The 25,250-nt window shown below is 39.4% G+C and overlaps 1 protein-coding gene across 1 annotated transcript in view; it reads left to right on the top strand.

Moving 5' to 3' along the window:
- Positions 1-7,989: 7,989 nt before the first annotated feature.
- LOC119745128 (probable ATP-dependent RNA helicase DHX35) overlaps positions 7,990-25,250 on the top strand; it is a 39,070-nt gene continuing 21,809 nt past the window's right edge. The window contains exon 1 of the mRNA XM_038221355.1: positions 7,990-8,241. Coding sequence (XP_038077283.1) covers positions 8,208-8,241 — 34 coding nt within the window. The 5' untranslated portion in view covers positions 7,990-8,207. The remainder of the gene's footprint in view (positions 8,242-25,250) is intronic.

Below are 25,250 nucleotides of genomic sequence, written 5' to 3'. Positions count from 1 at the left end.
GGGGGGCTGTTTGTTTAGCCCCCCCCCCCAAAAAAAAAATTCCGTAAAAAAAAAAGATTGCATTAGCAAAAAGAAGGATTGTGATGTACATGCGAACGGTCTCCCCCTAAAGAAGAAATAGCCGTGACAAGGGTGCATTAGTTAATATAGTGTGAATGATTTTAGGATTTTATTGGCGCTCCCCATTGAAAATATGGCATGAGCCCCAACCCCCACCTATTGATTTTCGGAGGCCTAAGTGTCTGGAAAAAAATAACCGGTAAACATTTCAGCACGCCTCCCTGAAAAAATTCTGGATCCACCGTGCCAGCCCCCCCCCCCCCCCAAAAAAAAATATTGGTTCTAGAACCGCGCCTGGTACAACTTCAATGTTAGGGCCTATATCTTACTCATTTAAATTCAGTTAAATAGTATAAGCCTATACGGATATAACGGTTATAGATCCATCGATGCACGTGCAAACAACGTAGTGTTACCAATTAACATTTTTAGTCGCAGTGCCGGCTTTTAGACAAATCGATTTAAACCAACTATCCGAAAAGTCCCCAGAAAAATGTTCGGCACCACTAGTTGTAGCACGATTGGCTCATTTTAAGATGAAGAGCTTTAAAAAAAAATTTTTTTTGCACATTATCATTTAATGATGTAGTCACGTTCACAATGTGCACAGAAGGAAACGATTGAAAAAGTTACAAAAATTGATTTTACTTTCAAGTATATAGTATCAATTTTAAAAGTTAAAGCTTTTCATTTCATATAAAATCCTGTTATCTTATCTTTAAAAAAATTGCAACTTTAAAAAAACTTCTATACTTATTTGAAACAGGGTATTTATCTGTACATCAATCAATCAATCTAGTTTATTTCATAACTTCATAATGAAAACATATAAAGTACGTAACTTAATAGATAAACAAAACATAAAAGTAAATGACAAAGATAAGTAACATTCCCGGCCAAAATGGTTGGGACACTTGGAAATAACCTTAGCCTTTCACGGTCACCCATTCCCCCGCTCCCCCGGTCAATGTTGTTCTCTCCAGCTGATGGAGCACACACCGCGCAATGAGAGACAACATTGACAGGGGGCCGGGGGCCCAGCGAGATTTGGCCAGGATTGTAGAGGGCCATGTAATGGTTTTGTATTGCTTGCGCTCAGTTTTACCTATAATTAAAATAACAGAGAGCAGTATAAGAACAGTATCCAGAACAGCTTTTTTTTGGGAGGGGGCGCCAAAAAATTGTTTGGTTTCCCAAAAAGTGGGTCCAAAAGGTGGGCCCGGAAAATGTTTTGTATTCTAGATGCACATGTGGGGTATTTCTGACCACTTTGTTGACCAATTTTCTTTCAGGAAAATATGGTGGTGTACCATAGAGCTGTATACAGCTATATTATGTGGTGTACGCAGTGCCTGCCTTTATTGCGACGTCACTTTAAGAAAACAAAATTGGGTTGGTTTTTTTTTGGGGGGGGGGGCATGGCCAGCCGTTGCCCCCCCCCCCCCCCCCCCGCCCTCCCCCTATCCGCCCTTAAGGTTCCCTACTAAATTCCGCTTTGGAACATTCCAGGTACCTGACTTAGTAGTAGTGTTCCGTTATTTTCCTTGGAAAGATAATTAAGAAATCAGGAACCCTGTGGGTATATCGCGCCCTTAAATTTGGTGTGGATTTGTGGCTTCTTCTGGCTAGCCCCATCTGGGTGCACACCGGTAAATAGGCCTAAATCCATCCGACGAGCTCATGAATAAAAGTTATACCCTTCAATGTTCTATATTAGAGAGTTCTGAGCGCCGTAAAATTGGGAAATTGAAGAGATATGGTAATGAACCTCTGGCCCGGACTTGGGGCTTCCAATTCTGAGCATTTTGGATGCTATTGGGCTCGAAAGTGGCGCTATTTTGCCATGTTGTGGAGGGATCGTTTTTCAAGATGGCTACTTTTCCGCTTTGGGGAAAACAGGGGTCGTCTTCTTTGGGTGAGAAAATCTCGAAAAGTCAATGGTCAACCAACCAAGAAATGAAAAGAAAACGAAAGATGACATGTTGATCATCATTTTTCTGTGCAGCTTGAATACCTGTGAGAGTTCTGAGTATTTTTAAAAGAATTTTGAATTATGGGCATTTAGCACTAGTGTCTATGGGAATTTATTTGCAAGGTTGCATCCATCTGAAAGGGAAGGCACTGTCTGTTCGAGAACAACCAAAATGACATTCAGGCGCGGATCAAGAATTTTTTAGACGGGGGGCACACTGTTGGAGCAAAATTATTTGCTCCGAGAACTAATGCGAGCGCGAAGCGCGGAGCCCTTACGGCGTGGGGTCCGGGGCCCGCTGTAGGGCCCCGGAAAATTTTGGATTCTAGATGCTCTGTGGTGCAATCTGAGGCGATTCCTGGCTCCTTTCCCCTGAATTAGTTGAGCAACAGTTTTTAAGATTTTAAGGATTTTTTAAAAACATACTCTTACTTTTACAATTTTTAAGTTACTGTGTGCTTGAAAGTCGAAAATCATTTTACGTCTTTATATTTTCTTGCTTTTTATTTTGGAAAAGGAATTGTATTGACTTAGTTTTGTAAACTGTCGCAACGGTGCGTTGTGGCATTTGCTCCGAGGACTAATGCGAGGGCGGATCACGCCTGTCTTACGGCGTGGGGTTCCGGGGCCCGCTTAAGGGCCCCGGAAAATTTAGAATTCTAGATGCTCTGTGGTGTATTCTGAGGGGATTCCTGGCCCCCTTTCCCCATAGTTATTTGAGCAAAACGTTTTAAGATTATAAGGATGTTTTTCATTGGTTTATAATATACTCTTGCGTTTACAAGCCTTTTCAGTTTCTTCTGTTCTTCACTTGTGTAACAAAACATTTTCGTCTGCATAGTTATTTCCGTGCTTATTTTTGAAAAGGAATTGAATCTTGCAAGGATGAGTATAAGGCATCTTTCCAAAGACCAATGCGGAGCGCGAACATCTTTCGGCGTGGGTCCGGGGCCCACTTAAGGGCCCCGGGAAATTTTGGATTCTAGATGCTCTGTTGTGCAATCTGAGGCAATTCCTGGCCCCTCTTATCCGGAGTTATTTAAGTAAATTGTTTTAAGATTATGAGATCTTTTCATTGATTAAAATATAATCTTGCTTTTACAAGCCTTCTCAGTTTCTTCTGTTCTTCACTTGATACCATGTATTTTCGTCTGCATGTGTCTTCGTGCATTATATTTTTTTTTTAAGGAATTGTAAATACTTAGTTTGTAAACTGGTGTAAGGATGCTTTCTAATGTTTTGTTTCAAGTTGAAATTTTCAGTTTATCAACAAGAAGAAACCGCCTGAACATGTTAATTGAATTCAAGTTTAAAATTAGTGTAATTTAATCAAACTAAAACATAGGAGCAATTAGCCTGCATTGTAACTTCACAGCTCAGTTTTATATCATGACTACAGAAATTAATCATACGGTCATCCAAGTTTCTACCTCTTTTTTTTGCATAATGTAAAATGCCCAAACATTTTAAAGAAATGTTCTTTTAATTCAGTTAAGTTTCAATTTCAAGAATAGGGCCTATTGCACGTGCATGTATTTGTAAATAAACCATCGGCAGATCGGCGGCGCAGCAAGACAAATTGTGTGGGACACTGCGTCTGGTTTTTACATTATAATAGACATCGGGTCTTTCGGCGCCATGATTGCAATTTCCGCATGGTACAATTTTGAAGGTGGATTCGTCATTTAGTTATGTGTAAAACAAATTACAGTAAATAATTGTTGATGATAACGTTGAGAAATAGACATCGGGAATAGGTGTATACCTCCCGGTCCGGCACGGATGCCGGCCGGAGTAATTTTTATTCCTAGGAGGGTTAGGGGCAATGTCATGAATAATTCAGTAGTTTCGATGGGAAAATTATGTTTATCCATGAGAACGGACAATGACTTCAACAGCATTGTTGTTAGTTACTCAACCAGTTACAATACATTAAAGCATTTTAAAGAACGGTTGTCGTCGAGCTACCACACAGTAGCCTAGTGGATAGCGAGATGAGATTATGGATACGGATCCCTGGTTCGAATCCACGTCGTCGCTGCTCATTTTCATCAGCTATTTTTCTTCTCCAAATTTATCACTGAGATAATTTTAAATTAAGGGGAAAATAGAACGAGAACCTATAAGTCTTGCAATGATTCAAAGGAAAAACGGAATAATTCATGACATTGCCCCTAACCCTCCTAGGAAAAAAATTACGCCGACCCGCGTCGCCACCGGCGAACTACGATCAAATTTATCCCGCTTGCAATTCAAAAACTAACACACTTGCTTTCTGTCTAGCTTGCAAGAGCATGTCTCGAGTGCTAAAACTTGCCTTTGGGCAATAACTGCTGATTGATTTGGCCTCAGACAAACAGATCTCTTTTATGTACCAAACTTTTCAGATTTGTATTTTCTGCAACGCGTAGTAACGTCAAAACCCAACTTTTGGATCTCAACTTTCTTCGTTAAAAAAACGTTTTATGGACGGATCCATGACCTTCAGGGGTGTTTCAATTTTTCAGGGTTTTACATCGTTTCTCGAATAAAGTCTTTACGAAACTTATATGATGACGTGACGTTGAAGAAGTCAATTTAAAACGAGGACATGTTTTGGACTTCGTGAAAAAAGTATAATTTGTAATTCAAAGCTCGTGGAACTGCTGGCAAATTGTTCTTACTAAAACACACCCTTAACTAATGGTTTGGTCCAAAGAGCACTGCGCAACGTGTGTTTGTCGCGCACATAAAGCTGCATGTTCATTGAGAATAAATCGTGTACGTTCGTATGAATCGCATTTAATAACGGTATATGCAGGGTAATACGTACGCACGTACGCACGGGGTACGTACGATGGGATCGCGGTTTATTTCGAAGCTTCTCGAGTCGAGTACGCAATGTTTGCAGGCTCATGTTTAATATCGGCGCCGGTGACAGGTGTCGTGCCAAAAACCGTCCGGTGCCAAATAGTGTCCGCTGAGCATGCGCAGTGGGCGCCAGACACTATTTGGCATGTAATACATGCCAAATAGTGTCCGATGCCAAATAGTGTCCGGTGTCACGGTCTCACTTCTCGGGCGTGCTAGCTTCTCCGGCTGGATTCGGCGGATATTTGAGCACGTTACAGGGCACGTTGCATGAGCACGATACATGCTCAAGTGTCCGCTGTGCTTACTTTTCTTGGGGCTGTTCTCAAGTCCATAAATAACACAGTGAGGAACACCAAAGAATGTGTTATATAACACTTCCTGTGGGTCTTGCAACTAGCATTCTGATTTGTGATCCCAGCGTCATGTACGCACGTGTGCGTGTTCATTGAGGAATAATTAAGAACGAAATCCTTGGTCTGTGTTCCTTGCTCGTTCGCGGTCCATCACATGTCCAATTTGTCTTTATTTTTAGTCTTTTTGGTTATTGGGAGTTGCGAGCGGGCGCGCCGCGCTACCAAAATTCTGGATTCGACTGGTACCCAGTAACGTGTACATACAATATCTTAAGATCTTACGTGCACCATCCCAAAGAACTCAGCACACAAATAAAGTTGGCAAAATAAAGTACAATAAAGTTGTACACTACTGCGCAATTTTGTGCATGCGTGTTGCAGCGAAATTTCCCTCTTGGAGAAGCTAGCACGCCGGAGAAGGGAGACCGTGACACCTGTCGCCGTCGTTCCAACACAAGGGCGCACGTACGTCCTGCCGGACACTTATTTGGCAGGAAAAATCGGACAGTATTTTGCAAAAGTGAATCGGACAATATTTGGCAGGGCGGGGAATCAGACAGTATTTGTTGGCAGGAAAAATCGGACTATATTTGGCAGGAAAAATCAGACAATTTTTTTTGCAGGGAAAATCGGACAGTATTTTGCAAGGGGGAATCGGACACTATTTGGCAGGGGGAATCGGATAGTATTTAGCAGGGAAAATCGGACAGTATTTGGCAGGGGGGTCGGACAGTATTTTGCAGGAAAAATCGGACAGTATTTTGCAGCCGGGAAAAATCGGACAGTATTTTGCAAAAAAATCGGACAATATTCAGTGGCAGGGTGAATCGGACAATGATATTTGGCAGGGGGAATCGGATAGTATTTAGCAGGAAAAATCGGACAGTATTTGGCAGGAAAATCGGACAATATTCAGTGGCAGGGGGAATCAGACAATATTTGGCAGACAATATTTGGTGTTTTCATTTTTTACTCAAATTTGACGGGGGGCACGTGCCCCCGCGGCCCTCCCCTGGATCCGCGCATCATGAATATTGGATTTGCCTTGAATATTCATTTATAAGATGGATCCGCCCATACAGTTTCGCCGCGAATTTTAACGACTAGGCTATGTGTTGACATCGTATTGTTTGTAAGGTTAAGTACATGTAAAACGTTTCTCAAGTTTTATAGTATTTATTTAGGCGCTATTATTATTATTATTTTTTTTGGAGGGGGGGGGGGTTGTTTTTAAAATTAACTTTCAAACAGGAAGAATTATTGTGTTCTTGTGAAGATAACAAAAGTATATGCATAAAATACGAGCCTTTAAACGTACCAGCCCACTCACTTCAATTTAATTCTGTGACATTTATTTGGTGCATCCGATTAAATGAACAAGCTGTAAAATTGTTCGGAAAAATAAATGCACCAGGGTTAGCTGTAAAAAAAAAAATTAAACAGGAACAATTTTTGTACCAGGTATGTTAAAAAAAAATAATAATAACTTAAAGAATTTCTGTATAAACGACAATGACGATATCTTTAATGTACCAGTTCAACCGGTGACATGACACGTACATGTAGTCCATAATAAGTAGGCCTATACCCCTGTTTTCCCACCGAAAGGCTGCATTTGCAACCAAAATGACATATTCCCCACGTTTTTAGTGTTTTCCCAGAACCAAAATCACGAATAATCCACCAAAAAATATGTCCGTCCACCAAAATGACATGTCATCCGCCAACCAAAATGATGTGTTGTCAACCAAAATACGTGTTTTATTCCACCCCAAAAAATGTGTAGCCCACCAAAATGACGTGTCGCCCACCAAAATGACGTGTTCCACCAAAATGAAATATGTAGCCGCCACCAAAATGACATGTCGCCCACCCAAATGAAGTGTCGTCAACAAAAATGACGTGTCGCCCACCAAAATGACGTGTCTTCCACCAAAATGACATGTAGCCCACCAAAATGACGTGTCGCCCACTAAAATGACGTGTCGCCAACCAAAATAACATGATGTAATTCCACCAAAATGACGTACGTACCTATCGTCAACCAAAATGACATGTAGCCCCCCCCCCCCCAAATGTGGTGTCGCCAACCAAAATGACATATATCACCAACCCGCAAAATGACGTTTCACCCACCAAGACGACGTACGTGTCGTACGTCCACCAAAATGATGTGTCGTCCACCAAAATGACGTGTCGCCCACCGACCAAATGACATGTCTATATATAGAAATGTCATCTGGTCATAGACTCATATCTTCATGCATGGTGTAAATAAATCCACCAACTAAAATAGATGGAGGAATGGTCTCAAACGCAAAACCCAGTGCCAATATTATAGGTTGGATTTTATTAACTTCTTTATTAGATAATTTTGTAATATTAGGCAATATACAATACAGGCAGACAGGCCAATTCCCTTTAACATTTAATGGGCATAAATTCATTACTTCTACTTCATTCGGACTCGTTCAGTCACGGAGAAAACTGAGGTCCCGTAGTTCAGTATGTGGAGGATCATCGATCAGCTGCAGGAAGCAGCCAGTTCCAGGCACACCATACCATACATATCTGTACAGCAAATTTTACGTTATAAATATTCACACATGACGACATGTAAATTATCATATTTGAATATGCACAAGGTATGACGATCTGTCATTTTGGTGGTTCTCCATAAGTGCTTACCGCGATACCGCGTTACCGCGATAATTTATCGCAGTAACTAATCAGGAATTCAAAAAAGAAGTCCGCTGACTAGAAAATCCTAGTTAAACCTAACACATGAGGGCGCCCTCTTAAAAAATAGTAGCGCACTAATCGAGTTGCCAATGCAATCAGTACAGTGAAATGAATGTAAAACTTTTCACTAATTTCAGTTTAAGGACTTTGCCGATTACTGTTCCCTCCTCCATACTATTACTAGCGATGAAAATAGTCCTACACTGACTATCAGATGAACCCTCGGTATGGCTAGTTTTGCTCCCAAATTTTGGAAACCCGGTAAGTATAGTCGGACTCCCTATTATCGCGGCATCCCTATTATCGCGGCATGGGAAATTTCTCTTTTTACAGTGTCAAAACTCCTTCAAGTGGCGATTTTTATCCAGTTCACCAGTCATCAAATATTTTCTACCGAAATGTATAAAAAGGACGATTAAAAAATGTTGTGTCTTTCGGGACTTTTAACGATTTTAATAAATATTAACGTTTTCCAAAACTTGCAAAATTTTCCCTCACCGTGTCTGCTAAAAGGTACCGTTTATATTTTAACATAAATCTTTAATTGCGCTCTGTCCATGAAAGTTCCATTGTCTGGTTCCTATTCTTCAGCTGCAAATGTAAAATGAAGTCGAACGATGATATTTGCAGCGCGAAATCGTAACAACTTTTACGGGATCAAAATAAGCACCGCGCGTTAGCGAAAATAAAACGGCACACCGTGTAAAGTGAATGGCGCCCTCGATCGCCGATCAGTAGACTTGCCTCAGGGATTTGTGTTCTCCTTTCGGGGGAAGGGCAGGGTCTTAAGAAATCATCCTGCAGACATTTTGTCTTTAATCAACTTGAACGTTACAGGGAAAATATCAGACTTTATTCAGGGGGTGTTTTGGTCAAAGATAAACTATGAACAAAAAAGTTGGGATCATTATAAAAACCACTTCCCGCATACCGCGATAATAGGGAGTCCACCTCCGTTCGCACACGCCGCGCATGTCTATTTTCACAGGCATCGTACACGAAATAAACCACACCACCCGTCAGATTTTTTTATATTAATTTATAAAGGAAGAGTTATACTACACATAAGACAGGACAATTCTGGAAGGTTAGTGGGCAATCTCTATTCCGAACGAGAAACGTGATAAGTACCGCGATAATACGGCGTGCCGTTCTAAGTTAGGCTGTTACTGTCAGGGCCGGGTGTCGGACGCTTCGCCCCATTTCCACTTCCATGACTTCGCCCCATGTCACTTCGCCCCTAACCACTTCGCCCCATCCCCACTCCGCCCCATCCCTACTTCGCCCCATTCCCACTTCGCCCCATTCCCACTTCGCCCCATCCCCACTTCGCCCCATCCCCACTTCGCCCCATCCCCTTTTCGCCCCATCCCCACTTTGCCCCAGCCGTTACTCCTACATCTATGAGGTGCACTTGTACGCATGCACATACTATCATTTCGCCTGTACCGTACCCCCCGCGGCGCGCTCCGAGCGAACCGAAAATCATCGCTCGATCATATGCGTGCACGTTTCAAGTGTCAGGTTGGCTCAGTGCGGAAAGGGCATATTTTTCATCATTTTGGCCTAAAAACCGACAGAATCCACCTATGTTACATGATGTTAGTTCTGCGCATGATACGTGAGTATGTCAAGAGGTAAAGTACGGAGTATAGGGGCAAACTGTGCAGCGGTTCTGTGTGAAATGTCTCCATTTTGATGGACGTTTTTGTACTTTATTAGTGTTTTGTGCTGCAGACAATTTTGCGGGCTTCTACATCTATGAGGCTCCGCTCAGTATTAAAAAATACTATTTCAAACTCGTCTTCAAAGATCGGGCTCCATTATTTTGTAATGCTTATTCTCGTCAAACCAAGCATTATTAAAAATACTATTTAATATTAAGGCCATAACTTAAACTTACCAGGTAGTCGAATCATGTATCGCATTTTTGGCTGTTTCGGCACTTTTGCCGAAACAGCCTTTGTTTTCGTTAAGATTTTTTTTTTTTTTGGTTGTTTCGGCACTTTTGCCGAAACAGCCTTTGTTTTCGTTAAGATTTTTATTTTTTGGCTGTTTCGGCACTTTTGCCGAAACAGCCTTTGTTTTCGTTAAGATTTTTATTTTTTGGCTGTTTCGGCACTTTTGCCGAAACAGCCTTTGTTTTCGTTAAGATTTTTTTTGGCTTTTTCGCAAAATTTGCGAAACAGCCTTTCTTTTTGTTCTGATTTTTCTTTGGCTTTTTCGCAAAAACGCCTTTCTTTTTGTACTGATTTTTGAGTGGTAGGGCACAACCCGACCACTCTTTGGATTTGTTGCGATTAATCTTTCTTTCTTTCTTTCTTTCTTTTTTTTCCGTACAGCACGTTTCCACGGGTTTTCTCCTAAACGGTATATGATATGAACTTGTAACTATTAGCATACATTGACCCTCATTCCCCGAGTAGTGCATATTACACTGACGTCATGATGACGTCATCGGGTGTCAAATTACAAGCGATCGTTGAAAAAAATGACGATCTTCTTTCTTCTATAACTCTTCAACAAAATGATCAATTATGCTCCAACCTTGTAATCCGATTGATATTGATAAACATTTTTTGTCGTGTACGTAAACTCGCTTGACCTTTACTTCCGGGTCTACCGGAAGGTTAAAGTTAGGTGAATTCAAATTGAAGACATTAGCCTGAAATCGAAACAAAGCACAATTTCTTCCGAACGGTTTGCGGTATGATCATAAAACCTACTGTGAACTTGTACCAGGTTACGAAGATGTTATAAATGTTGTTATTATTAAAATAATTTGACCTATATCTCTTGAACTAAATAGAGTATCGTGTTCGTTTTTTCGTGAGGTTGTAGACGGTGCCTAGAGCAACATTTCTAATTCCCGGGCACTAAACTGCTTGACCTTTACTTCTGGTGTTACCGGAAGTGCAATAGAAACTGAATCTTACTCTAAAACGGAAGCATTTTACTACAGACAAATACATTATGGAAGTGTTAAGTGAGGAATGCCAATCACAAAAACATAATTTTGACGTCATCCCACTAGAAGGCGCCCTCTAGCGGCACATCGAAAACCGTTTAATCTTTTAAAATGTTACAGCCCTCAATCAAATTTTTATGATATATTGCCCCTATATATCCCCTTATGCAACCACAAATGAATTTGCAAGGTTTCATAATCATGACATCATCAGACCGGAAGTTACTGAAAATAAATGTTGTTATTATTAAAATAATTTGACCTATATCTCTTGAACTAAATAGAGTATCGTGTTCGTTTTTTCGTGAGGTTGTAGACGGTGCCTAGAGCAACATTTCTAATTCCCGGGCACTAAACTGCTTGACCTTTACTTCTGGTGTTACCGGAAGTGCAATAGAAACTGAATCTTACTCTAAAACGGAAGCATTTTACTACAGACAAATACATTATGGAAGTGTTAAGTGAGGAATGCCAATCACAAAAACATAATTTTGACGTCATCCCACTAGAAGGCGCCCTCTAGCGGCACATCGAAAACCGTTTAATCTTTTAAAATGTTACAGCCCTCAATCAAATTTTTATGATATATTGCCCCTATATATCCCCTTATGCAACCACAAATGAATTTGCAAGGTTTCATAATCATGACATCATCAGACCGGAAGTTACTGTAGGGAGAATTCAACAACGAGCCCCCTGGCCTTCAAACTTCGCACTGCTTTCTGCTGTTTCAATCTCTTATTGGTCATTTTGTTGATTCTCCACTTCTTCCATCGATTCACATGTCTTTCAACATACAGTTGTGTATGCCACAGGAACAAACATATACACAGGTTCTGATTCACACACATGTTCAGCATTAGACTCAAGCATGCCTGTACGTTCTTGTATGAACTCAATAATACACAATGGGATTGCATTTTGTCCACACTTTGATTCTTGTTGGAAATTTGGTTTCCACACATCCCCTGATATAAATCTTGAGTATAGTATATTATGTCGTATTTTTGACCTTTGCATTTTTTTTTGCTAAAGAAGGAATTTTTGTCATTTTTGGATAGAGTTTACCTTCCTCAGCCAGAAATCCATTGGTAACATTTTTTTCCATCTACCATGTGGCGGCCATCTTGGATTTAAAAATGGCGTCCATTTCGGACCTAATTTGTATCATAACTTCGGACCTGACTGTCACATGAAGTCCATTTTGGTGGCAAACCCCATGTTTTTGATACCAAGGAACCCACGTAAATCATTGTTGATGGGGTACTCCCAATGGATGGCAGCCATCTTGGATATTTCAAAATGGCGTCCATTTAGTACCTAATTTGTATCATAACTTCAGACCTGATTGTCATATGAAGTCCATTTTGGTGGCAAACCCTATGTTTTTGATACCAAGGAATCCAAGTAAATCAATGTTGACGGGGTACTCCCAAAGGATGGCAGCCATCTTGGATATTTCAAAATGGCCGCCATTTAGTACCTAATTTGTATCATAACTTCGGAAGTTCGGACCTGATTGTCATATGAAGTCAATTTTGGTGGCAAACCCTATGTTTTTGATACAAGGAATCCAAGTAAATCAATGTTGACGGGGTACTCCCAATGGAAGGCAGCCATCTTGGATATTTCAAAATGGCCGCCATTTCGGACATAATTTGTATCATAACTTCGGACCTGATTGTCATATGAAGTCCATTCGTGGCAAATCCTATGTTTTCGATAGCAAGGAACCCAAGTAAATCAAATTTGACGGGGTAGTCCCAATGGATGGCAGCCATCTTGGATACTTAAAAATAACCGCCATCTTGGATTTCATTTTAATAATAACTTACGTTGCACCTGAACGTTCGTATGAAGTCCATTTTGGTGGCAAACCGCATTAATTTGATACCAAGGAATCTAAAAAATACATTATTGATGAGGTATCCCCGATGGATGGCAGCCATCTTGGATATTTCAGAATGAGCGCCATTTTGCAGTTTAGTTTTTAAAGGGTTTCTATTGCACAGTGACAAGTGTTGACCATTCCTGGACTGGATTGTTGATTATTGGCAATAGTAGAGAGGCATAGTGACAGAATTGTGCACTTTGTGGTTAAACTTGGCATATCACGTCTTCATGCCTTGACGAGAATTTTTGAGAAATGGAGGCATTTCATATCTGACCCCTGGTGACCTTATTGTGAAGGGTCAATGAAGGGGAAGAATGTAGAATCCACATGCCACTTCAGCAGTTGTGTACAAAGTCTATGGAGAGTCAAGAAAGTTTTTAAAGTTTTTTCTTAACAAAATTGGAAATGATATATTATGAAAAAAATTGATGTCAAAAATGCAACATCTTTTCCCAATGAACTTTGTATACCCTAATTGCCGCTATTTATATAATCTTCGAAATGCCACTTTTCATTACCTAAGTCTAAATAGTGAAAAAGAAGTGTTTTTTAACAATTATTCTATAGTGTGTAATGATTCAGACCCAAAGACAATTTTGTCATGACTTCTGATCTCCATTTCCCTGCTTTAAGAATATAAGAGGTACATTGGACAAGCATCACACTCTGTAAAAAGGTTAAAAATGTGGTAACTCAAGTCCATCTGGATATAACAGAGTGTAATAAGAACACAATAATGAATACTGCTTGACATTTGTATATATATTCCATTGCATTCCAATTGGGGCATGTTGAGTCTGTCATTAATTAAAAAAGAAAAGAAAATTGAGTTCAGAGGTCACCTCAAAATTGTTTGTGCATGGGGTCTGAATTCAATACATGACTATGGAATAAATATGATAGATATCGACAAATAAGGTATACAAAGTTCGTTGACCTCTCCAAGGTATCAGATGTCAGATATGATGCCCTCACATCATGAAAAAAAGTGGCATTTACCCGAGATAATCTTATAAATATCTAAAGATAGGTCATGACCTCTCGAAAGGTAACCAGAGGTTCAGTATGAATTGTCTTACATGTATATATGAATATTCTCTTTTCATAGCATAAAATTTAGACTTAGATCATGAAAAAGTTGGGGTTTAAATAGTAAACCTTACAAATGGCTATAAATAAGGTTTACGAAGGTTATTGGACTTTCAAAGGTCACTGAAGGTCAGACATGAGTTGTTCCCAAATCTGATCATTAATTGCATTGCATGAAGACCTATGACGTAGACTTGTGACATAGGAAAGTGAAGCTTTGAAGCATAATTGTTAAAGGTTATTGACTCTCAAAGGTCACCAGAAGTTAAATATGAAATGCCCCTTATATTTAAAAAATGTTATTCAAGGCATGAAAAACCAACATGCGTAGTTTAATTCATAATTGTATCACAGATTGCACAATTCTTGGTATTATTGGGGCTATGCCGCTCCACTACAAGTAAGTGTGAATGCTGTCTATAGTTAGCAATTAGTAAGTCCACTTCAGGTTGTTTGTATGCCTGGGTTTCTTTTTGTTCATAAGTGGCTCTCTGCTGCATCAACTGCATCACATGCCCAGACAACCCTGGTCCTGTCGTGGCTAGGCTAGATATGAAAGCAGAGTCACAACTTTTGGTTACTCGACTCGACTCAAGTCCCTAGGGGTAAATGACAGGACTCGAGTCACGGCGAGCAAATGACTCGACTCGACTCGAGTCCTCATCAGAAGACTCGAATCGACTCAAGCGAAGGATAATTAGGCTCGGGTCTCAAAAATATAAGCAAAAGTTTGCGAAAAATAATTGCAATGACGTACAGTGCAACATTTATGTTCATGCCGCTTTGCGAATACAGGTACAGCGGCCGCTTGTAATGTCCACGTGTCACAGACTCCCATACCACATCATATCATCATTATGGAACGCACTAGCCACCGAGGAGACGGATTTTAAACACATTTTCCAATTTGTTGTTTAATCATTGGCTTTGGGCGGTTTCTTATGAAGTTCTTGGATTCAAACGCCGGCTAAATTGATGCCCTCCTTTTAAAAATTAAACAGAAACATACAGACTTTTTAAATAATCAGAAACAGTTTTGTATATTGCAATTTGGTTTTGATGTCAGCGTATCAGAGAAATAAAATCAAGACCCGAAGCCATACCACATAGCCTTGATAAGATCGAAGTTTCACTTCTTGTTAACTGTTAGTGATACTAATGACTTTCCCTCTTGTCTTTGTTATGTGGTTTTCAAATATTCGTAACTCGAATTGACTCAGGTAAATATTTGACTCAACCCGACTCGACTCAAATTTCTTAAACTAATGACTCGACTGGACTCAACTCACTTCTTTAAAATGACTTGACTTGACTCGACTCGACTCGAGTCACAAAAATTAGTGGCTCTTTACAACTCTGATTCACACCAATTTCAGTGCTATCAGGTGCCTGGGAAAAACGGTTGAACACAGTGGTTTAGACCAAGTCTGCATGGGTTGCTTCTGATCTGTACAGTCAGGTTACAGTCAGTCCAATCATATCCAGCAGTCATTATTATCGTGCTGTTGATCATAATGAGGTAATAACACTCCAAGTATTGTTCCAAGTGGTTTGAAACATTCTTCCCAGAGAAACCTGCCTTCCATCAGGGTAACAATGTGTAGATTCCCAATGGTATCAAATTTATGGGGTGTGCCACCACAATATCCAAGATGGCTGCCATCCATTGGGAGTACTCCCTCAACAATGATTTACTTGGGTTCCTAGGTATCAAAAGTATGACGTTTGCCACCAAAATGGACTTCGTACCACATTCAGGTGCAACGTTATTATTTGAATGAAACCCTAGATGGCGGCTATTTTGAAATATCCAAGATGCTGCCATCCACTGGGAGTACCCTGTCAACACTGATTTACTTGGGTTCTTTTGTATCAAAAACATGGGGTTTGCCACCAAAATGGACTTCATATGACAATCAGGTCTAAAGTTATGATACAAATTAGGTACTAAATGGTGGCCATTTTGAAATATCCAAGATGGCTGCCATCCTTTGGGAGTACCCCATTAACAATGATTTATGTGGGTCCCTTTGCATCAAAACATGGGGTTTGCCACCAAAATTGACTTCATAATTATGACAATCAGGTCTGAAGTTATGATACAAATTAGGTGCTAAATGGCGGCCATTTTGAAATATCCAAGATGGCTGCCATCCATTTGGAGTATCCCATCAACAATGATTTTTGTGGGTTCCTTGGTATTAAAAACACAAGGTTTGCCACCAAAATGGACTTCATATGACAATCAGGTCCGAAGTTATTATACAAATTAGGTACTAAATGGCGGCCATTTTGAAATATCCAAGATGGCTGCCATCCATTGGGAGTACCTCATCAACAATGATTTACTTGGGTTCCTTTGCATCAAAAACATGGGTTATGCCACCAAAATGGACTTCATATGACAATCAGGTCTGAAGTTATGATACAAATTAGGTACTAAATGGCGGCCATTTTGAAATATCCAAGATGGCTGCCATCCATTTGGTGTATCCCATCAACAATGATTTATGTGGGTTCCTTGATATTAAAAACATGGGTTATGCCACCAAAATGGACTTCATATGACAATCAGGTCCGAAGTTATGATACACATTAGGTTCGAAATGGCGGCCATTTTGAAATCCAAGATGGCCACCACATGGTAGATGGAAAAAAATGTTACCAATGGATTTCTGGCTGAGGAAGGTAAACTCTATCCAAATATGACAAACAATCCTTCTTTAGCAAAAAAAATGTAAAAGTACATAACAGCCTATACTCATCTTTGGCTACAAATTGACAATCAACTTCAGTTTTGTAATCTTTAGCTCAGAATTGACAATCAGCTTCAGAAAGTAATCGTTGCCTTTGAATTGGCAATCAACTTCAGCAAGTAATCTTTGCCTTTGAATTGGCAATCAACTTCAGCAAGTAATCTTTGCCTTTGAATTCGCAATCAACTTCAGCAAGTAATCTTTGCCTTTGATCTGGCAATCAACTTCAGCAAGTAATCTTTGCCTTAGAATTGGCAATCAACTTCAGCAAGTTATCTTTGCCTTTGAATTGGCAATCAACTTCAGCAAGTAAGGCCAAATAAAAGAATAGTTCTGCTTCCGATTACATGTGTAGATTCCCAATGGTATCAAATTTATGGGGTGTGCCACCACAATATCCAAGATGGCTGCCATCCATTGGGAGTACTCCCTCAACAATGATTTACTTGGGTTCCTAGGTATCAAAAGTATGACGTTTGCCACCAAAATGGACTTCGTACCACATTCAGGTGCAACGTTATTATTTGAATGAAACCCTAGATGGCGGCTATTTTGAAATATCCAAGATGCTGCCATCCACTGGGAGTACCCTGTCAACACTGATTTACTTGGGTTCCTTTGTATCAAAAACATGGGGTTTGCCACCAAAATGGACTTCATATGACAATCAGGTCTAAAGTTATGATACAAATTAGGTACTAAATGGCGGCCATTTTGAAATATCCAAGATGGCTGCCATCCTTTGGGAGTACCCCATCAACAATGATTTATGTGGGTCCCTTTGCATCAAAACATGGGGTTTGCCACCAAAATTGACTTCATTATTATGACAATCAGGTCTGAAGTTATGATACAAATAAGGTACTAAATGGCGGCCATTTTGAAATATCCAAGATGGCTGCCATCCATTTGGAGTATCCCATCAACAATGATTTATGTGGGTTCCTTTGTATCAAAAACATAGGGTTTGCCACCAAAATGGACTTCATATGACAATCAGGTCCGAAGTTATTATACAAATTAGGTACTAAATGGCGGCCATTTTGAAATATCCAAGATGGCTGCCATCCATTGGGAGTACCTCATCAACAATGATTTACTTGGGTTCCTTTGCATCAAAAACATGGGGTTTGCCACCAAAATGGACTTCATATGACAATCAGGTCTGAAGTTATGATACAAATTAGGTACTAAATGGCGGCCATTTTGAAATATCCAAGATGGCTGCCATCCATTTGGAGTATCCCATCAACAATGATTTATGTGGGTTCCTTGATATTAAAAACATGGGTTATGCCACCAAAATGGACTTCATATGACAATCAGGTCCGAAGTTATGATACACATTAAGTTCGAAATGGCGGCCATTTTGAAATCCAAGATGACCGCTACATGGTAGATGGAAAAAAATGTTACCAATGGATTTCTGGCTGAGGAAGGTAAACTCTATCCAAATATGACAAAAAATCCTTCTTTAGCAAAAAAAAATGCAAAAGTACATAACAGCCTATACTCATCTTTGGCTACAAATTGACAATCAACTTCAGTTTTGTAATCTTTAGCTCAGAATTGACAATCAGCTTCAGAAAGTAATCGTTGCCTTTGAATTGGCAATCAACTTCAGCAAGTAATCTTTGCCTTTGAATTAGCAATCAACTTCAGCAAGTAATCTTTGCCTTTGAATTTGCAATCAACCTCAGCCTGTAATCTTTGCCTTTGATCTGGCAATCAACTTCAGCAAGTAATCTTTGCCTTAGAATTGGCAATCAACTTCAGCAAGTTATCTTTGCCTTTGAATTGGCAATCAACTTCAGCAAGTAAGGCCAAATAAAAGAATAGTTCTGCTTCCGATTACATGTGTAGATTCCCAATGGTATCAAATTTATGGGGTGTGCCACCACAATATCCAAGATGGCTGCCATCCATTGGGAGTACTCCCTCAACAATGATTTACTTGGGTTCCTAGGTATCAAAAGTATGACATTTGCCACCAAAATGGACTTCGTACCACATTCAGGTGCAACGTTATTATTTGAATGAAACCCTAGATGGCAGCTATTTTGAAATATCCAAGATGCTGCCATCCACTGGGAGTACCCTGTCAACACTGATTTACTTGGGTTCCTTTGTATCAAAAACATGGGGTTTGCCACCAAAATGGACTTCATATGACAATCAGGTCTAAAGTTATGATACAAATTAGGTACTAAATGGCGGCCATTTTGAAATATCCAAGATGGCTGCCATCCTTTGGGAGTACCCCATCAACAATGATTTATGTGGGTCCCTTTGCATCAAAACATGGGGTTTGCCACCAAAATTGACTTCATTATTATGACAATCAGGTCTGAAGTTATGATACAAATTAGGTACTAAATGGCGGCCATTTTGAAATATCCAAGATGGCTGCCATCCATTGGGAGTACCTCATCAACAATGATTTACTTGGGTTCCTTTGCATCAAAAACATGGGGTTTGCCACCTAAATGGACTTCATATGACAATCAGGTCCGAAGTTATTATACAAATTAGGTACTAAATGGCTGCCATTTTGAAATATCCAAGATGGCTGCCATCCATTGGGAGTACCTCATCAACAATGATTTACTTGGGTTCCTTTGCATCAAAAACATGGGGTTTGCCACCAAAATGGACTTCATATGACAATCAGGTCTGAAGTTATGATACAAATTAGGTACTAAATGGCGGCCATTTTGAAATATCCAAGATGGCTGCCATCCATTTGGAGTATCCCATCAACAATGATTTATGTGGGTTCCTTGATATTAAAAACATGGGTTATGCCACCAAAATGGACTTCATATGACAATCAGGTCCGAAGTTATGATACACATTAGGTTCGAAATGGCGGCCATTTTGAAATCCAAGATGGCCGCTACATGGTAGATGGAAAAAAATGTTACCAATGGATTTCTGGCTGAGGAAGGTAAACTCTATCCAAATATGACAAAAAATCCTTCTTTAGCAAAAAAAATGCAAAAGTACATAACAGCCTATACTCATCTTTGGCTACAAATTGACAATCAACTTCAGTTTTGTAATCTTTAGCTCAGAATTGACAATCAGCTTCAGAAAGTAATCGTTGCCTTTGAATTGGCAATCAACTTCAGCAAGTAATCTTGCCTTTGAATTGGCAATCAACTTCAGCAAGTAATCTTTGCCTTTGAATTCGCAATCAACTTCAGCAAGTATTCTTTGCCTTTGAATTCGCAATCAACTTCAGCAAGTATTCTTTGCCTTTGATCTGGCAATCAACTTCAGCAAGTAATCTTTGCCTTAGAATTGGCAATCAACTTCAGCAAGTTATCTTTGCCTTTGAATTGGCAATCAACTTCAGCAAGTAATCTTTGCCTTTGAATTGGCAATCAACTTCAGCTTTGTAACTTTAGAACAAAATAGCTTTAACACAGAACACGTTTAGCTCACAAAAAACAACTTCAGCTCACATATAACAACTTTAGCTCACATATAACAACTTCAGCTCACATGTAACAACTTTTATTCATATGATATTTAGGAGATGAAATGTTGGAGTGAATGTGGAATGAACTGAACACACTAAGGAATGAAATGAGATGACAGGGCAGGGTTAATGGGACAGACACACTGGACGAACTGCACAAAAACAGACCAGAAGGAACTTGATGTCTTGGATGGTGTCACGACACTCTTCATTTCTGAAAACAGAATAAGAAGAAACTAGATGTGGTTGTAACTGAACAACCACAGAGCGGTTCCCAACTTGTTTTTGATTGTCTATTGGATAGTAGAAAATAATGTAATGATTTTTTCCAAAACCTCTAACTTTTAAAATTGAAATTATTATCTTACATAATTGCACTTCCAGTAAAAACCGTAAGTAAGGGTCACGAGACCTTGACATATACATTTTCATTCATAACACTTCCCTGTCTATATATTTACCAAGTTTGAGATCAATCGGTCGAATAGTTTTAAAGTTAAAGGACTATAAAGATTACCTCATTAAATATGCATGACGTCATAACATGAAAACATTAAACTGCCCATTAATAATAATGCTACATATTTATCCTTTAATGCTGCTTAATACTAATATAAGTTGTCAACCCAATTAAATTTCTAATTCATTAGATATGATAATTAGGGTCTTAAATTAACACTTCCGGTAACACCGGAAGTAGAGGTCACATGACCCGGACATACCAATATTTATCTGTAACACTTCCCAGTCTTTATACCTGCCAGGTTTGAGATCAATCGGTCAAATGGTTCTATAGTTATAGGACTGTAAATATTGCCTCATTAAATATGCATGATGTCATAGCATGACAATAATTAAGTGCACAGTAATAATAATGCAATATAATTATCTGTCAATATAGCTTTGTATCAATGTGAAGCTTCAACCCAATCAGATTAATAATTCATGAGATATGATATAGGGGTCTAAAATTACCACTTCCGGTAAAACCGGAAGTGAAGGTCACGTGACCTTGACATATCAATTTTCATTTATAACACTTCCCTGTCTGTATACCTACCAAATTTGAGATCAATTGGTCAAATAGTTCTATAGTTATAAGGCTGTAAAAATTGAATCTATAAATAGATGTCACGTGACCCCTGATGACGTCACGATGACGAAAAGTTTCGGCATACACGTACATCTTCAGATGATGGTTAATGACTATGCTGAGTTTATAGTTGATCGGATTTAAAATAGTTCCCAAAGTGGCTTGTAGAATAAAACGTGTGATATATATTTGAAATATAAGTGTCCAACTTCCCCTAAAGCAGAACAAAAATCACTGAGACAAGTCTACTGATTGGCGAATGGGGGCGCCATTCACTTTATACGGTGTGCCGTTATATTTTTTGGGTGACGCGCAGCTGTCCTTATTTTGATCCTGTAAAAGTGTTCAGACACATGTGATTGCATTGGTTTTAAATACTGATCTTTTGCATTTCGCCTTTTGTTGACTTCCGCCAATGCCATCTTAGATTGCTCTCAGTTTCCTTTATTTTGTAAACACCCCTATACAATTATAATTGAGCACATTAATACGAACTAAGCCCGCATCGCTGGCTTCGAGGGGTAATGAATAAAATAAATCACTACAAGGAAACTCTTTACAATTTATAACTGGGGAGAAACCTTGAATGAAGACCTGCTACAATTGGAGTTTTACGTAACATTAAATGGCCATTATGCTATTATACGGTCTGTCTGCAGCACAATACTATCCAATTTGGTTGTAGCTTGGTATGAACCTAAGCCGCCATGTCGTATACATAAATCCAACTGACGTCATGATGACGTCTTGACATGACATCTCACTCACATTAAAGCTGCATTTTCTACAGCCTATAAATCTACATTTGCATTTTCTTTTTACTACACCTGCATTACCTACAATGTATCAGTCTGTAACATAATGCCGAAACAGCCCTATGTTCAGTTTGTCCACAAACATATGTCTAGTTTGCATTGTTTTTACCAGGTTTTGGCAAATCTTGAAATTGTCCCTGTGTCATCTTATTATTATTTAGGCTGTCAGAGTACTTTTTGGACCAACCCACCATTGTTTTACCGTGGATACACGTCGAGTAATTTCACTCAATGATTTATTTACGGCCAGAGATGACCGAGATTCGAATAATATTGTTACGCTGTAGCGCTAGCATCATCTACCCATACTTTGTCAAATTGAATCCATCAAGCTACAGATAGCTATGCAAATCATGCATGTGCCCAACAGTTCGGTGTAGTACCGGGCGACAATTAATACATGACCAACGTGTTGTACAAAAACAATCATATTAATGATCTTAATGCTCGAATAGTTTTTGGATAACCCCAACTTAAAAAAATTGAACAGAAAATTAAAGATGATGAAATAAGGAAAAAGTTGATGAGTGTCTTGGTCCCTGTGTCTCGAACACCTCATCAGAGAGTTTTTATTTTCCTGAGTTTCTAGAATTGGGAGCATTTATTATCGGGGGTCTTTGGCAGTTTATTTACTTCGCTTAGCTCCAAACATCAATAAAAGAGAATTGCAGGGTGTACATGTAGTTGACCTTAGAAAGTTTGGTTTGTTATTAAATCACATTGCCCAAAAAAGTTGTGGATTCCCCCAAACAGCGATGCCGTTATGTGTGTAAATTTCCCATACGTTTGTACACATAATCAACTGACGAGGTCACATTTATTTCAGCCAAATCGAGCATCATTTTAAGGTAAAAAAAAGCAACTTTTAAATTGCAATAATGTGAGAACTGCTTGCCCTATGAAGTTAGGAGACCATTTGTTTAATTAAATTTTGAAAGCTCTTTAAGATAAAGTAAATTCTACAAAATGTACAACTATCAAATCAACTTTGAAATTTGATGATGTGGCATGGGCCAAGTTCGCGCAAGGACTATAGTTGACCAATGGTTAACTAACGTTTGCCCGAACTCTGTCTAGTCGACGATGGTTGACTACGCTAGTCGACTATTTGGAACCAGCCTGGGGTTGGTTGCTTCGCTGGTAACCAACAGCCGCGCGCATTCATAACGCTAGCAGAGAGCCAGGATCCAGAAGTTTTGCGATGACATTTTGACCAGCATTTGACTAGAGACGTTCGCACGTTGCTACCAGTGCGCAGGTGTAAGGTACGTCACAAATCAACCACTAGTCGACTAATGGTCCTTGCCCGAACTTGGCCCTAGTGGACATCATAAGCAATGGATCTCATGAGCGGGAAGATCCGGGTTCGATCCCCGCTGGCCAAATTTTTACTTAAGGTTTTTTTCCCCCCATCCCCCAAATATAAGAATATTCTTCTTTTATTATTTTAACATGTCTCAAACATTTTATTGCAGAGTTTAGGCCTACATTTTCTTTTTCAGATTTGTGGCTGTGGAGGATTTTTTTAAAGGGAAAAAAAGTCCGAAATTGTAAAATGGTCTGATTCCCATCTTGTGAATACGAAGTTACAACGATAATGTCGGCATGGAGCCAGACTAAAATTTGTCACCGGAAAAAACAGTAACTGCGCATGTTCAGTGCATATCCGGCAAGATACATGTAACGTTTACTAAAGGTTTGCCGTCTCCGGCTAAATATCCACTGCCTTTTTTTATTACTCAAAAATGACATTTTCAACCTAAGGCCAAAAAAAAAAGTCTCCGGTGTCTGGTATGCGCGCGCGTCGCCGTAGCCATGCACGTCGGCAAAATGAAAAAGGTTTTTTTTCAATACAAGATGATGTCTCAAAACCGCCAAACTCACTGGTTTGACTGGAATCCTGCTGCTGCACAATTTTAACGTGTTTTTAGATGGGGTTATGATCGAGAATAAGCTTTATGATGCCTCTCTGGACTCCCATATATTTGCACTAAGTTTAGTCGGGCACCATTTGCAGTCATCAGCCGACATTTGAAGCCAAAAAAAAAAAAAAGCCGCGTCGCCGCACCACTTTTTGGGCAAGCTCCATACCAAAAACCGGAGACTTTTTTTTTTTGGCCTAAAGCAGACTTCTCTCAATATATGTATGACAGTTTGGCCCCCTTTTTGGGGATACTTTGTAAACAGTTTCTTAAGACTTGGGGTAGAAATATCGATTTTCCTAGGCGGTTTACGGCTGGTCAGTGTTGGTGCCGTGCAATTCAGCGCGCCTTGCACGCTCACGGTACATTGTGCAGTGATCGCCATCTTTATTGTCGTGTTGCGTTTTGTCATTGTCATCGTCATTTACCCCCAAATTTCCCTCAAAAATTCAAAATCCTGCTCTTTATCACATACATATACCTGTTTGTTCTTAATGTCGCCAACTAGTATGGTAGGTCATTGTAGTTCAAATAAATTAAAAGAGGATTTTGTTCCCTTATAGGAACCGGGCCCTATACATGATTGCCCTAAATTTGACTTTTTAAGACATATCACTTTCTGATGGCTGATGATAGGTCACTGAAGGGTAAAATGAGTGATTGCCAGAAATGGGAATCTTTCCATGCATCTTCATGATCTTGTTCAGCCGTCGTGTAAGTTGTACATGTATAGTCAGACTTTCTATTATCGTGGCAATTCTATCATCGCGGCATAGGAAATTTCTCTTTTTTTGCGTTGCCAAAACTCCTTCAAGTGGTGATTTTTATCCAGTTCACCAGGCATTAAGGACTTTTGGAATTTCTGCAGAGTTGTATAAAAAGGATGATTAAACACTGTTACAAATGTTGTATTTTTTCAGGACTTTTATTTAATGATTTTCAATAACTTTTCATGTTTTCCAAAACTTGCAAATTTTACCTCACTGTATCTGCTAAAACTGGGGGGTACTGTCTATATTTAACATAAATCCTTAATAGTGCTCTATCCATGAAAGTTCCACTGTCTGGTTCCCATTCAATCATGCCATTTCTACAGCTGCAAATGCAAAATGACGTCTAAGGACAATATTTCCACCGCAAAATCGTAAAAACTTTTATGGGATCAAAATAAAGGACAGCGCGCATAAAAATTAAACGGCACACTGTGTAAAGAGAATGGCGCCCTCAATCCCCAGTCAGTAGACTTGTC

Source organism: Patiria miniata, unplaced genomic scaffold (assembly GCF_015706575.1).
Source record: "Patiria miniata isolate m_02_andy unplaced genomic scaffold, ASM1570657v1 HiC_scaffold_12, whole genome shotgun sequence".
NCBI lineage: Eukaryota > Metazoa > Echinodermata > Asteroidea > Valvatida > Asterinidae > Patiria > Patiria miniata.
The sequence above is the reverse complement of the archived record's forward strand: the minus strand, read 5'-3'. Positions and strand labels throughout refer to the sequence as shown.